Source organism: Limulus polyphemus, unplaced genomic scaffold (assembly GCF_000517525.1).
Source record: "Limulus polyphemus unplaced genomic scaffold, Limulus_polyphemus-2.1.2 Scaffold3469, whole genome shotgun sequence".
NCBI lineage: Eukaryota > Metazoa > Arthropoda > Merostomata > Xiphosura > Limulidae > Limulus > Limulus polyphemus.
The window spans coordinates 67073-84028 of NW_013669079.1; the positions used below are offsets into that span (position 1 = coordinate 67073).

Sequence of the window (16956 nt, forward strand, 5' to 3'; positions counted from 1 at the left end):
AAGGCAGCTAGTCATCACCACCCACCGCCAACTCTTTGGGATACTCTTTTACTAACGAATAGTAGGAATGACCGTCACATTATAATGCCTCCACGGCTGAAAGGGCGAGCATATTTGGTGTGATGGGGATTCGAACCTGCGACCCACAGATTGCGAGTCGAGCGCCCTAACCACCTGGCCATGCCGGGTGGCACTAGTCGATATCAGATTCTTTTATAAATTTGGTGATTTCTAAAATAAGTAAGCATTTTTAATACCTAATATATGTGAATGTCCAGCCAGCATAGCTCCAGTAGCCTGTGTGGTGATCAGTTGGGGAGAAGAGGTCAACTGCTTCAACTGGGTACTGGTCAGAACTTGAGCTGTACTACCAACAGATGACACTGGTGATGGAAAGATGGGAGATTTGGGCTGGAGTGCTGCATTATGATTGATTACCTACAAAATATATATACAGGAATGATAAAAGTGTACAGATGATTATTTCCAAGCATTGTTGCTTGATGTCAAGGACTTTACTTAACCACTGCTTATCTTTTTACACACAGTTTTAGGTGAATTAAGAACATCTAAGGTTAATGACAAACTTTAGAGCATGAATTGAAATTACCTGGGCACATAAATGCATCATAGCAGTGGCATAATATATAACTTTGGTTTCAAAAATGGGGAGGACAGTTCCTGTGGTTGGGGTATGAGGGTTATTCTATCTAGAATAAAAAATGTAATGACCACTGAAGTAACTGGTGATTATAAGAGTAAATTATTCAGATATAAAAGTTTTAGTACTGTGGCAATATGGGGAGATATTCCTCCATTGTAAAAAAAAGTAAAGGGGACATGTTCCCCTGTACAATTTATGTTCATCATGCTATTTTCATGTGCAGACTATGTGTACGACTGGTATAAGATCATGCGACTAGCAAGACACGCACTGTAGAGGAGTTTTGGTTTACATCTTCAACGAATTGGTGGATGCCAGATAAAACTCTAGTTTCGTTGTACGAAAGATCCTGTTGTAACTTAGCTCTTATCTGAGTTTTGATGGAAATGTATTCTCAGCTGAATAAACTTGGTATCTACTTAATGAAATTTTTAACGGAAGCGATGGGTTTAGTTGAAAGACCTTGTGCTTTAATTAAGAGACTTTTTTATTTATGAATAAATAAACATCTTAGCTAAGAATATAAAACTACTTATCATTTCTAAACATTTGAGATTTTTGGATTTTACATTGCTATATCTAACTATTGTTTTGCATATTATTTAAAATAGTAATGAGGCCAATTTCCGATGATTTCGATTTTGGTGTCTAAGATACTGTTTTAGTGAGCTGTGTGAATCTTGTACATTCTGAAATTCATTAGAAGCAGACAATTTTCATTAGCTGTGTGAATCTTGTACATTCTGAAATCCATTAGAAGCAGACAATTTTCATTAGCTGTGTGAATCTTGTACATTCTGAAATCCATTAGAAGCAGACAATTTTCATTTTACCTATTTCTCATAGTATAATGTACAGATTTTCACAACTGATTTATCCAGTAAAGGAGAGAGAGATTATAGCACTTTTTTTGTGTGTGTAAGCCTAAATATTTTTTTATAAGGAGGCATTTCAACCTTATTTTATAAGTGTCCACTTTCACCAAAAAAAAAAAGACCAACTGAAATTTAATTAAGAAGCACTTATCTATAAGTCTTCTAAGCTTAACTTGTAATGTCTAATTACAGGTACATTTTAAACTTTCTGGTTAATAGTTATAAACTAAGTTTAGCAGAACTGTCATGTCACACATTGTTCTTCTGTTTGATACATGTAATGTAAAAAAAAATTGTTGAAACTAGTCACTTCACTTGCAAAAATATAAATATAGCGGTCTGTTCTAAGAATTCTGATTTACTGGATTATATTTTACTAGTATATGAACTGTATCTAATTTTGAAAATGAGTGCCTTCATCATCGAAAAGTAGCTGGACTGAAAGTACGAAAAATAATTCAAACAGTGATACAAGAAGTATGGAAAGGTCGGCAATTATGCAATTAACTCACTAAAAAATACCCACCTCAAGTTCTGAAAACAACAAGATATCAACTGCAAAGATAATTACAAATTTAATATATATATATATTTACTTTGTTTCATTTACTACTAATGCTTAGATAATTTCTAATTTATAAAATAATCAATATTTGACATTGGGTGACCCAAAAGTACAGTGTAGGAGTAAATCAAAAAAGGTCATTCCAACACAATAAATAGATTATTAGTTACATCAGTTTAAAAATAAACATAATGAACTAAGGAAGATCAAAGTGTAATAAACCTAAGTGTGAGATACAGTTCATGCAGGTTACTTGTGTAACTAACCTTAGAAGGGGGGATGGTGGGGGACCTAATCGGCAATGAGGCCGCATGTCCCATCACCTACAGAAAGAAAACAGAATACATAACACACACACAACACACACACACACATATATATAAAAATTCTAATCTAAATATGTATACAGATTCAAAAGAAGAAACAAAGTTTACAGAACAAGAAGAAAATAAATGGTTTTATATATCATACAACCAAACAGAATGAAAAAAAAAAAAACAACTGAGAACAAATTACTGTGAGTTACAAAGAGATAAAAACTGGTATATATATGTATGTTTTCCATTCCTGAAGAGTGCCCTGAAAATTTTTCTACTACCTGTTAACACAGTGTACTTTAAAATAAAAAATGCCAGAGAAAAAAAAAACTTTTTTTTTTTTACATTTTTACCAGTTTTTTTATTTTCTATAATTTTTAGGAATTGTCACTTATTTTAACAACTGGAATTAAAGAGTTTTTGAAAATAAGAGAAAAATATAACTGAAATAAGACTTTTATATAATATTCTACAAACCAATATAAAATAGATAAGCAAAACAGAATTTACACAGAAAACTTGGAATGAAAGAACACAATAATAAAAAGTTTCACTGTAGCAAACAAAAAACAACAACAAAAAACTATGCAACTAAGCAGGAGTGTCAACTGAAAATAAAAATAAGTGTTTTTTTTTTTTTTTCTTGAATCCCCATTGAATATATATGCCAATTCTGTGTCGTTACTTACAAAAGATTTTCCTTTCTGATTGTCCAAGAAACCTTTACTTTGTGTTGGCAGTATAGATGGTTGACTCGAGAGAACACCTAACTGACCAATCACTACAGTCTGACTGGTGGTAGCAGGAACAAAGCCTGATTGTCCTTGAATGACCGTTGTGGACTTGGCGGTTATGACTTGCCCTGGCATGGAACTTTTTCCTCCAGTAGCAACAACTTGCCCCGCCCCTGACACTAAGTTGGCAGTGCTTATTCCTAGCCCCTAAAACAATACCAAACCTTAACAACTCAAAGTTAACAAAAAATAAATAAAATAAAAAATATATAGAGATTATCTAAGTCATTCATCTTTACTTTACTGTGTGTGTGGTAGTTTTTCCTACAACATTTTGGTGTTTGGGAAAGCAAAAACAATGCCCCATATTCTGAAAGTTAACAGCTTAATACAACTTTTTTTTAAAGTTATGAACTTATATTTTGTAGCTGATAGATTAGATACACGAGAAAAGACAAACAAGCCATACTCAAATTTACCAAAAGCATGGCAGAACACTCATTTGAGTTATTTTTTCTATTAGAAGGTATGCATATTTATAAGCAAATCATCAGAAAATGAACAGCATGATTTTCTGAGAACAGTACCTTCTTCGCCAGCTAATGGCCGTTTCCTAGAATACGCACTTTAGTCGGCTACAGGTAGCAAACTGTTGTGTCGAAATAAAAAATGTTTACCTTGAATATTTAAAATTAGTAAGAATTCCTTATGAATCTTGTTATACTTTAATTTTCACTTTCACATAAATAGCTATATACTGCATAAGTTTCTGTACTTCAGTATAATACGCTGGTTTGAATGAATAAAGAAATACTTTTGGAACAAATTTCCCTACAGTATACGTGCGAGTTTTTCTAGTAAAGATGGAAAGTTTACTACATAAAAGATTATTAGTTTCTGACTTAATTTTTTACTTTAGCTTTGAGAGACAGACCAACAACTTTAAGATCTGATCCATTACTTTAGGTCTCTTTCTAATGTGGGGCAAATATTTCACATGGAACAACAGAAGCTCATATGGTAAGAACTACAAAGAACTTTGGTTACGATTATAAATGAGAACAGGTCCGCTATAATAATAATACAAAGAAAACAAAAATAGTGAATGTATGTTGTTAATGCACAGAATTGAACAGTAAAGTAATGGGGATGTAAAACAGTGTAAAACATAGAAAATTACATTTTAGATGGAACTACAATCTCTGAAACTGAAGAGTAGCTACAGAAAAAGAACACTTTTTTTAGAGAAAAGAAGTCTTCAGACCAAAATGTATAACTATTCATTTAACAGTAAGAACAGAATGTTTCACAAATGGGAGATGAACCCTAAGGTACCACACCATAGAAATCAACTGATTAATATGCGAGAACACGTAGAGAAGCATTTTTTAATAGCAACATATTTTGTGAGAGTGGCAACCAAAGGTTAAAACTTACACCTACTAAAACAAAATGAGCCAAAGCAGAGAAAAATTTTAAGCAAAAGACACTATAAAAAAAAAAAGGATTTTCACCAACATCAACTGCATATATAAATGTCATAGATAGAGAAAGAGCCAAACCTATACATGTAAAGCAATGCTGAAAACACTTCACCAACCAGGTTACAGAAACATCTACGCTAGAGAAAACTCTAAAGTTAATAAAGATATTAATACAACACTCTGTAAAACTTGTCAAGCAACACATAAATTGGGATGTCTCTCAGATTGCCCTTCAAACACTAGTCGTAAGCACATAGTGTATCACCACTTTTTAAAGTGTGTATCACAATTTCTTACAAATACTTGAACAGTAGATGTAATGGCTGCTTCTCATTATGAAAACAATTTCATAAATGATTTTAGATGAATGGTACAATATGGTTAAGTTGACACCAACCGGTTAATATCCTATAGTGATGGTACAGCCTTGTGACCCTGAACACTTCATTTATGACTTTTTTTTTGGCTTATCGCTTAAAATAAATGAACAAAAAACAAAACAAGTACAAAAAAAACAACAAGAATTTTGAAATGAGTATTGACCATTAAAGTAAACTAGACAACTACTACACTCATCTTGACCATAAAAGCATGCTAATGATCAATGCAAAGGAAAAAGGTAAATGTGGTAAAAATAACTAGGTATAAAACAAACAGGTCGGGACTTAGTGTTAACTCTTAGTTTATTTAGAAAAAAATTACTTTCTTCTCAACATAGATACAATATCTCTAACGAAACATAAATCAAAGATGAGTCTTAAAGTACAGCAGTGAATGCACAGAAATATAAAACATTACGGGTTAAATAACTTGCATTATTAAGTGCAAAGCCACAAAAATCTGTTATCAACAAAAGACCAATTCGTGAATTAATTAAATTTAGTTATTTAAGAGTGATATCCTAATCTAAATTTACAGACATGCATTAACACTAATATTTATCTCCCTGTTGGCATTTTATCTTACAATTTTACCTATACTTTAAGTTATATTATGTATTGTGATAAACATGCATTTTTCTTATTTGTTATTAAAGACTTTAGTCAACAGATGGCATTTTCACACAGTTTTCGAATAGTATAAAATAAATAGGTTTGGAATGAAATTACATAAAAAAAAAGTATTAATGCTCAACCATAAAAGCAAGGTTACCACAGAACATAGAGATCAGAATTCATAGTTTATTAACAAGTTACGACATGAGACAGGCTTAGTTCCAGCTTTTCTTACGCTAACATACCACAAGGTTTGTGACTGTCCGACAGGTTATCTTCAGTATTATTGTGCCGGGTTTAAAACCTGTTGTGTAAGTTAACATATATTTCTCTCTCTCTCTCCAGTAAACAACAATACTTACATTCTAACACTTTTGTAAGCTATTTCTTAACTATAAAAGACCTTCGGTACAGGAGCCTGATATGTTTCCTCAAACATTCAAAAGTCCGAATCATAACTTTTCTATATAGTATAAATCAGTGACATAGCCACAGGTTAGCCTAGGAAGGCCATGGCCTGTCCACACAGCATCCAGGCCCACCCAATAAAAGTCTGCTTGATGGTTCCCATGTCCAAATACATCACACATAGAGCTTTTTTTGTTAGCTCCCTGTAACTTACTTCCAAAGGTTTGTGCGTCTCCTCATCCACTGCAACTCCAAGCCCACCCAAAATACCGTACTTCGTTATGTGATGCCAAGTTTTATTGAAAGACCCTTAAAATACATGTTTTAAACATCAAAATTACTAGTGTTTGAAGCTATGATTTATATCTAAGAACATTCATGAAATGAATTTAAAATGTCCAAAAAGTGATAATTAAGCCTACTTACTATGGTTGGTAAAACCTTTATTTAAAAACTGAAACTTCCTTCTACTAATTGACACTTCTTTGTGATATTGTGCCCCGAGATAATTATGTGACCTTCCTTAAAACCATTTGTAAGAACATCAGAATTCAAAGAGTTCCAAATTTGGAGTAAAAATACAAAGTAGGCCTAATAACTGAAAATGCGGTGTGAGGCCTTTTATAGCAATTTCTCTTTCTAATATAAAGTATATCCAAACACATTTTTTTCTCGTGTGTAGTTTTAGAAATTGATATAATAATATTTCATTGCACAAATACTTGTAACAATGAACTTACCTTTCCAAGTGTATTAACAGTCTGTAGAGGAGAGGTGGGGATGAGGGTAGGACCAGTAACAGCAACTCCCTGAGTCTTCGGATCAAGAGGTCCCTTGCTTTGAAGCTGGAGACTCAGACCAGCAGGGGCCATTCCTAAGCTCTGCAAAGTTGGTGCCATAGAAGCTGACTGGATGGTGAGTCCTCCAGGAAGTAACATTTGTTGTTGTGGAGTGTATAACTGTTGAACATATGCTGGATTATGAAGTGGTTGGTGGATAACTTGAACCTAAGAGAAGGAAACACAGTCTTATAGTATAAATTTTGACCCAATGTAATGCAAGATTCATTATACCATTCAGCCTTATAAACTATAAAATTACAATACAAATTTTGACCCAATGTAATGCAAGATTCATTATACCATTCAGCCTTATAAACTATAAAATTATAATACAAATTTTGACCCAATGTAATGCAAGATGCATTATACCATTCAGCCTTATAAACTTATTTTTAAATAATTAAATAACTTTCTGGATTTAAAAACTCAGCAAAGAACATTATGTTACTAAGCAACTAAGTGACTTTAAACTTCCGTGGTATTATTTTTTAATCTGTTATTTACTAATGAAGCACTAGAACAAGAGATTTTAAACTTACATACATGAAGGTTGTTTATAAGATAAATTTTGATGAGATTTTGTTTTTTTATTTTGCTTAATATTTTAATAATAATAAAAACAGATTTTCAGGACATATAGTCAGTTACTAGCAACAAAAATTTGCTCTTTATACCAAAACCATATCTATAAATACAAGTATGGCAATATACATCATATAAAGATGTACAACAGCATGCAAGTTTTTGTTTACTAACAGCCACGACATATTAAGGTTCATCGAATGACAAAAGCTCATTTACTCCTATCACCCACCTTTCCTCTCAAGAAAATAACAAATTATAGTCTCTGTTCATAAAGCTTCTCAATAATTTATAAAAAGAAATTCATACTGTCAGCCCAAAAGGCATCACCTAGTTAACTGATCCAAATATTAGAACTGAAAAAGAACTGCCTCTGTCATAACACAAGTCTACATTTAGAATTTTAAAACTTAGTTTTATCATCATCCAGTCCTGGCTCCCGATTTTTAAATTTTTTTGGGGTCAATGAGAGATATAATGTGATCAACTCTAAAATTAAATTAATGGATTAATTAGCTTGGGGGAGGGGGAGCTAGCCCTCTGCCTACATCCTATCACTGTCCCTATTATCATTCCTCTCATTTTTCCATACCACCATATTTTTGACTTAGAAATCGACTTTTCTGAGCAATCTTAAGTTATTACAATGTATGTTTGTATGTATATATAATATTAATGATAGTAATATATATATATGAACTACATGCACAAAAGGAAACATACAGAAATCAAGGTGCACACACACACACACACACACACTTTAATTTATTCATAGTCTTTCCCCATAACAACAACAACAAAAACAAAATGTATCAACATAAAATTCCTGATTCACTGACTTTTTTGTTTTGTTTGTAAAGTTACTGAAGAACTCATCTAACAAGCTTGTTCTATCAAGTATTATCTAAGCACGAACAGGAAGAAGGGATGTTTGCTGGAATATGATGTCAGTTGTGACAAGCTGGCCAGAGTGCTCTATGTTCATCTGGATATTATAATAACAGAGCATTCTTACATTAATAAAATATCATCTTACCTTATTTGGTAGATGAAGATAGTATCTAAAAAAACTAGAATTGATAAACTAACTTTATTGTGTTTAGTTCTGCCTTATGTTTTAATTTACAGTCTTAGCCATAGTCTATAAAACATACCAGCAAACAGAGAAACTCAGGCTTTTAAGTAAATATAAACTAATTTAGGATATAAAAGTAGACAGTAAAATTAGGAGTAAATTAATTGGGTTCATCTTCTTCCAACTAATGAACCATTAGTAACAGTAACTGTCCAGATAATTTAATGAACCATTAGTAACAGTAACTGTCCAGATAATTTAGTGAACCATTAGTAACAGTAACTGTCCAGATAATTTAGTGAACCATTAGTAACGGTAACTGTCCAGAATATTTAATGAACCATTAGTAACAGTAACTGTCCAGATAATTTAGTGAACCATTAGTAACAGTAACTGTCCAGAATATTTAATGAACCATTAGTAACAGTAACTCTCCAGATAATTTAGTGAACCATTAGTAACAGTAACTGTCCAAATAATTTAGTTAACCATTAGTAACGGTAACTGTCCAGATAATTTAGTGAACCATTAGTAACGGTAACTGTCCAAATAATTTAGTGAACCATTAGTAATGGTAACTGTCCAGAATATTTAATGAACCATTAGTAACAGTAACTGTTCAGAATATTTAATGAACCATTAGTAACGGTAACTGTCCAGATAATTTAATGAACCATTAGTAGCAGTAACTGTCCATATAATTTAGTATATTAGGACTGCTTTGTACAAGTACAAAAAAACAACATTCAGTGGCATGTTAATTTCATGTTCATTATTTTCAACTGTACATCTTTAGATTTGTGTTTAATAATTTTCCTTAAATTTTTCATTTGGTGAATATTTTTTGTAAAGAAATAGATCCAGTAATTTTGTCTTTGACGTGCTGCAGAGATTTAAATCATATGCCTTATTACTTACCTGGACCAAAAATGTATAAAAAATTTTATCTCTCTCAGTGCTAAGTGTCTGGAAAAGTATTGAAACAACAAAATGTAAACAATCACTTGTGCCAAAACAAACTTATATACGAATCTTTGAAAATCAATTCCTTCCTGCAACAAAAACAACATATTTAATAAAATTCTCAAGTATTATTATTATTATTATAACTTTACAAAACATAGCCAAGTATTTAACTCATTATACTTAACAAAATAGTCTGCTACTGTGTGGGGCATACTAAATGATGGGTAGGTCTAAATTTAAAAGACTCATTAATGCCTATTTATTTGAGCACTGATTTCTCTGTCTATGAGCAACATTTGAGAGAGAGCAGCGCGTGTCTTTTATAAGTTTATACTTCTAAAATGAATATTTTTTCTACCATTTGCCCAGTTCTTCAAATTTGATGGTGATCATGTTTTTTGTAAGAAAAACAAAATTTTAATTATTAATTACTTTATAATACACAAAACTTTGGTCTATGTGACACATGCGGATGGGATTAATTCAAATTATAACTCATAAACAATAGTTCTACAAGAAATGTTTCCAACAAAACTTGTAGAACTGTACATCTTTTATTTGAAAGTTTTCTCCTCGTCATTATTTTTGGGTTACTATACTTAGAATGTACAGTAGCAACAGTGTGAATTTGGTACAGTTGCCACAAGTGACATTACAACTACTACAATAGTTACAGCTTCACTTGCCACTGTAAGATGGGACAGGCTTGCTCTCGTATATTTTTATCATCCATCTACAATTAAAGAAATTTACCACTTAAGTTTCAACTACTATATCATCACCCCCAGTCTTTCTGACTAAAATCTTTATTGTAACCAATAAACTAAACCAAGATAACAATAAACATTAAGAAGGACATTTACATCAGTAAAAAACAAAACAAAAACAGCTGTGAAAGTCTAAATCTGTTGGAGAAAGACATGTAAAAATAAATAAGGTGAGAAGTTTTTTTCCTTATTCGTAACATCATAAGAAAAAAAAATCATTTGTGCTTAAGTGCACAAAAATATGTAGAACTTAGGACTGATGAACACAAATTACCTGAGCCAATGGTGAAGGAAGCACGTTTGGAATGGTTGGATGCTGTATGCCTTGAGGAGCTGCATGATTCTGGGGCTGAAGAGAAGAAGGTGCCAGTTGAGGATGGGGTTGTGGAGCAGGTGTTGATGGAGGGCCCATAGTAGTTACTACAGCAGCGGAGGACACTGGGGATGATACCGTAAAGAATGTAGTGGGAGTGTGGGTTTGTTGAGGGTGAGAAGGAATAGAACTGATAGAAATAGGACTGGAGCTGACAACAATTGAAGCAGAAGACTGAATGGCAGGTGCAGCTTCATTTGTCAATACTCCAGTATTGGAAACTGACATTGACATTGTAGCAGGCAGCTGTGGAGTTGCTTTAGCAGCACTCATATTCTCTGGATTCACTAGCCATAAAGTGTCCAGGGATATCTGATCTCACTAGAAACAAAGAAATATATATATATATATTTAAATATCCAGGGATATCTGATCCTGCTAAATATAAACTACTACAAATAAAAAATATATTTTTTAAATGTTATACTCTTAATTGATGAAGTCCACAAAGCAATGAAATCAATGGATCTAGTAACAATATTAAAAACCACACTAGACTGCAGATCACCCCCACACACAATTCCCTTAATTAGTCCATTATAAATTTGAAATTATAGAGGCACATAAAATTAGCATCTTAAGTCTATTTTTGTCTGAAAAATGGGAACGCCAGTAAAATGACAAGTTTTGTATTGCATATAAAATAGGATTTTGAACAGACTTTTGTCTGCCAATATGTTCAATCTAGCTGATGACTTCTAGTACTTAACGAAAGACCTCCTTGACACTGACATGGGACAGATAAAAAAGTATGTTTTAAAATGTTATTTTTATATGCCTTTAATTTGAAATTCATGGTGGACTACCTAAAGTGAACTGAGTAAAATACATCTACAGTCTAGTGTGATTATAATCACTACTAGTAGGCCTAACAGCTAAAATTCTTGAAATGTTAAAGTGTCCAGGAATATTTGATCTCACTAGAAAAGAAAAATGCAAATACAATTCTTGAAATTTAGTGTGTAAGTTTGGCAATCTAATCAAATTTTAATAGCAGTATATGAAACAAATATGTAATAAAGACATTACTTTATGATGGAGGTCAATTATTACAATTCCCCTTCCGCCAGACTGAAGGGGCCTTCAACTAAGAGAAAGATAAAAAATAAATCAGAAATTGGTATTGAAAAACTTGTTTTCAACTGTGTCACTATGACAACAGTGATTTTAGTCACTTCATATAAAACTATTATTTTGTAATTTTTTACAGTTTATTCCTTCATAAACATTTGCTCAGCTATTTCACGAAAAGTTCATTGTTACATTATATTATAAATGTTAGTATTTCTTATATTATCTAATCCAGTGTTTCACAGCCAGATTTGCCCCACATCCGGGCTTTGCTAATCACGACCCCCCTCATTATCTCTACAAGGATGAAAAAATTTTTTATTTTTCTTGACGCAGTTCATAACAAAGATAATACTTGTACTTTTAAGATACCTCAAGGACCAGAAAAAAAAATTTGATTCAGTACAGACAGCTGTGACCCCCCCTGAAAACACACCATTGGAGAAATACTGATCTAACCACTGAAGTAGTTAATAAATGATACTTAATTGAAGTTGACTTATTTTTAAAGTTCAGTTCTGAATGCCCTCTTACGAAATTTACCCTGGTTCCCAAAAGTCTTTAATCTGGCTCTACTGACATACAAAACATAGATGTTCCAAAAAATACATGTATATCACTAGATTTCTGAGTAAACAATAATGTGAAGAGTGCATTTTTTATAGCAACAGAAATAATTTACTACTTATTCCAACAATGTTTACCTCAGGACTCAGCCAGCGAACACCTAGTAATTAGTTTCATGACTGGTGAAACAATCATAAGTTTGTAGGTTTGATTTTTATCTCTGAATCATCAGAATGTACATTAAGTCAGCATTCCAGAAAACTAAAACTATTATACCGTTGACATTTGAAGAACAATTTCTGTATTATTCTGATAACGAAGAAAATTATGTTTACAAACAAAATGTAATTTATCAGTATTATACAATTTACGGTCAGCGGGATGACTTATAAATACCTAAAATCAGGCCCAAATGAATAATAATAGTCAGAATTTTCAACTAAAAACACTGTTAATTTTTAATTAAAATAATTAAGGTTACAGTATCTTTAAGATATATCTTACAATATTTTCAGGGTAAGAATTGTATAACGTTACCAAAATAATGTTTGAAAAGTACTCCACTAGATGACTCTACAAGCAAAAATTGTAAATTTATATTTTATCAGAATAAAGCAAGGTTTCAAAACTCGGAACCAGTATCAACAAACTGTTATTAGATGCTCTATATAAGGCCTTCTTAGTTTTGGTAAAACCTACGAGTCCAAAACACGCGCGCGTACACAAAATCTTTTTTAGATCTCGCTACTGTCAAAGATATGGAAATAAAAACAAGGATTAAAGTAAAATTCGTAGACGGTATAAATGGGTAACATAAAAACGTTGTATTAGACAGTCACTGCAAAAGAAAGGACAGAGAGTCTGGGATTAAACAGAGCGGGTTTTCTGCCAGTCCTCGGCTCGTAAAAAATTTATGTGGTCGTTTAAAGGAAACATTTGCCATGTTTTGTAATCTTTAATAGCGTGTTTAAACAAATTTCTTTTCAGATTTTATTGTCTAGTGACTGTATTTGCGTATTTTTTAAAGTACTCATAAATTTATTTTCAGAGAACATAGTTTAAGGGACCATTTATATATACTACAGTATATGTTTTACTAATTATTAAGACATGTATATAATTAAATTTACGTAAACAATTTTGGTTTATTTCGTTTGTACTCGCCATATTTTTATTATTTTATGCTGGATTTATTCTTTATAGAAAATGAATTACAGCTCTCATTTATACAATTGGATTTTGCTTTAAAGATACTATCGTCATTTTTTCGAGTGATACATTACTCAGCCAGAAAATTTCCTAATATGAGATTCCAAAGGTGAACGAACACATATTGCACGTGCTGTTATTTGATGTCCTATCCTCGCTTGTTTAAGCACTGGATAAGTTAGTTACATACAAGTTCCGCCTAACGTCAATATATATTTGTTGTTAAGCGTAAACCTACATAATGGGCTATCTATGCTGGTTTTTAGCGTTATAAATTGACAGACTTACCACTGGGGGATGTTGTTTAAGCTTTGGATGAGATTCTTTATGTATAAATTCCGTCTAATGTCAATATATGTGCTCATTTTCCTAGCTTTGTGGTTTTTGCTTGTTTTTTACTGAGCTCAAAGCCACACAATACGCTGCCTACTTTGTGCCCACCACGAGAATCGAAACTCCATTTTTAGCGTTACAGCTGAGTCGTGGGGGGTAGGGGCATAATTCGTATCTAAATGTACTCTTGTTGTTGGATTTAGTGTGCTGCATGTTTCAAATTATATCTTAATACGTTTATTTTCGTGTCCGCTTTGACTAGTTGTAGACAGGTTCTAATACAATATTATATTAATGGGAATGTCAACTTAAGTATTGTACAGAGTAGGGTAAAAGTTAACTAACAGTTAATAGATCTTATGGTATTTTATTGTTGTTTCTTGAACTTCCAGCATGTTCTCTAACACTGAAATTACTTTCTTCAAATAAGGCTTCTTATGCCTGGTATCAACTTCGCCCTGTGTTTAGCAAATCGTCCTGTGAACAAAAACAGATACTTCAATTAACCACATAAAAACAAACTTATTAAAACGAGGGTCATTTGGGTTCAAAATATCGAATTTTTTAAATAAAATTGTCAAGAGGAGGTGGCTTGCTTCTTTCCAGTATCATAACACACGTAAATTGGATCAACATTTTGGGCATATGTAAAATGTAAAAACACCGCCTGTAAATCTATTACGCTTCGGCGGATGTCAACGTTAGGCCTATATTTTAGAAATGTGCAGTCAGACAACTATTTGTGCGTAACTCTTACACGTCTTTGCTTTAAGTTTAATTAAACGTAAAAATAAAATAGGTTTTTTTCAAAAGCTAATTCTGAAGGATTTGGCTGATTCCACTTTTTACAAATTGTTATTATAATATCTATGAGCCCGATGTTAATTCCTAATATCAATTTACTGACAATTCCTTACGAATACTCCAACAACACATTGATATAATGATATCAATGGTAACACTTGTTATATCTCTCTCACCTGTTAGGCAGAGTTTGAGTATATCCTTCAAAATCTTGATTTTTATTTTAGGCATTCATTAAAATATTTTGACTATTAAAATAGTTACAACAAAGGAGCAATATTTTCCTATTATTCAGCACTTGAAGTGATCGTCATTGCTAACAAGTTGTTTCATGCATCAGATAACACACGAAGAATGTGAAATTACAGCTTTTAATCGTATACGATATATCATACGAGAGAAAACTGCATTTCCTGTACTTCTAAGTATAGACTTCGGCCGATTATTTAAGAATCTATAATTAAAACCGACACGAGGAGCTTTACCAAGAAGTTTAGATATTCCTCTGAAGTAACCCGAAGTTTTAAATCTTACTTGTAGATTATATTTTGTTAATATAGCGATTTAAATAGCTATATTATAAAATTTACTTAAGTACCTACAAAAAAAAAAGTAAAAGAAAGAAAAGGCGTTTATTGTGATTAAACTATGTAGTACCAGTTCGATAACCTTTCCATTGTTTGTTCGGAGCGCGTCGTTGGTTGAAAGAAAGCGAAGGGAGGGAATGAGAAAGAAGGAACAGCCTTCTTCCCGTTGCTGTAGACGTCAGTGGATCAGTCAATCAATTGTATAAACGGAACTGTACCACCCTCAAATATATTTTTAATCTCGAGTTTTCCTTTTTTTTTACTGTTAACTTTGTAGTGACAAGAGAATGATGATCAAAGTAACATTTTTTTAAATTTGTTTGTAATTATGCACAATGCTACACAATGGGCTGTCTGTGTTCTGCCCACCAAGGGTATCGAAACCCGGATTCTAGCGTTGTAAGTCCGCAGACGTGCCGCTGTGCCACTGGAGGGGAGGGGCAATTTTGTAATACTCGCCAACTATGCGAAGTGGTCCATAAATGATATTAACATATAGTATTGAAAAAAAAAGTCGTGAAATATTAGAAATACAATATTGATAAGAAAAACATTATGCAAGCGACAAACAAAAAGGAAATAAAAAAAAAACAAAATTGGGAGGACTTTGTACGTTTCAATAGTTAAGTAAAAATGAGGCGACAAACGAAGCAATTAAAAAACGTCTCGTCACGTACAGTCTACTTTAAGTTGCTGTTTGACCTCAGAACAAAGACAAGACACTTTTATTATAACGTATGAAATAAACAGCTTCCGCGTTTAAGCACACAACCCTGCTACACTCACGGTCGACAACCACTCGTACTGGTACCACAGCTTGTAGAAACGCAAGCCATATGAACGACCAATAATACGGTCCCTAAGCACGCCACGAGAGTGCTGTTGCTATGGTAACATCCATTATCCATCACGGCTTAGTGGATTGATGGCGTAAGCGTTGCTTGCACCACTTCGAAGGAGATGGGATTCCAGCCGCCGTATTAATTACCTGGGGCAGGCTCTCTCTGCTGCGTGACGGTCTCCCTCCCCGATTTGTGTCTTATCGAGCGAGTTCTCATTGGACAACAGAAGAGTGGCTATCCTCCACGTCTTGACAAGCATGCTAATATCTTGACGGCCTTGGTCTTGTCGAGAAGACGTAGCAACCGTCTGTGATACATAGGGGCAGCAGAGGAAGGCTGCGTTGTTTCAGAAGCTTTAAACACTGAAATGTTTATAAAGATGGACGAGCTTTGAGTATTTATTATGCCCTTACTGTTCGCGTATTAATTAACATAAAATATGTATATGACTTTATTATTAAAGGTTGAATGTAACTTAGCGTGTTTCATCTGTTATTTGTGATTCAGGTATGTCACATAATCATACTTAAGAAACTATGTCAGAATGTTCATATACATATAGAGTTTAAAAGTTCCTCTATTAGAATCCTGCTTACAGGCCTGAATCACTCACTACTAAGACTACGTTTATATATGAAACATCAAACAACTTGGATCAAAATTAGGGGGCTTTATAATATAATTGATACGGTTGAAATCGCTATGTCCGCATTATTTGAATTAGTGAACATAACTAATTTATAATTGCTTCAAATACAAAAGTTAGTTTGGTTTTAACGAAACTTTTTTTGGCATGTAATGATACTCAAGACAGTTTCTACTTTTAATGACAATACCTTGCTTATTGTATTATATAAACAGGTTAGACAGAGGGTTTCAAAAAAACGCTTCCAACG

General features: G+C 32.8%; 1 protein-coding gene across 1 annotated transcript in view; it reads right to left on the minus strand.

Moving 5' to 3' along the window:
* The window catches only part of LOC106469407 (polyhomeotic-like protein 3), a 70504-nt gene that overhangs the window by 12687 nt on the left and 40861 nt on the right, over positions 1-16956 (minus strand). Inside the window, exons 2-5 of the mRNA XM_022397921.1 lie at positions 10549-10968; positions 6783-7049; positions 3111-3362; positions 258-438 (exon numbers count right to left, since the gene is read on the minus strand). Coding sequence (XP_022253629.1) covers positions 258-438; positions 3111-3362; positions 6783-7049; positions 10549-10920 — 1072 coding nt within the window. The 5' untranslated portion in view covers positions 10921-10968. The remainder of the gene's footprint in view (positions 1-257; positions 439-3110; positions 3363-6782; positions 7050-10548; positions 10969-16956) is intronic.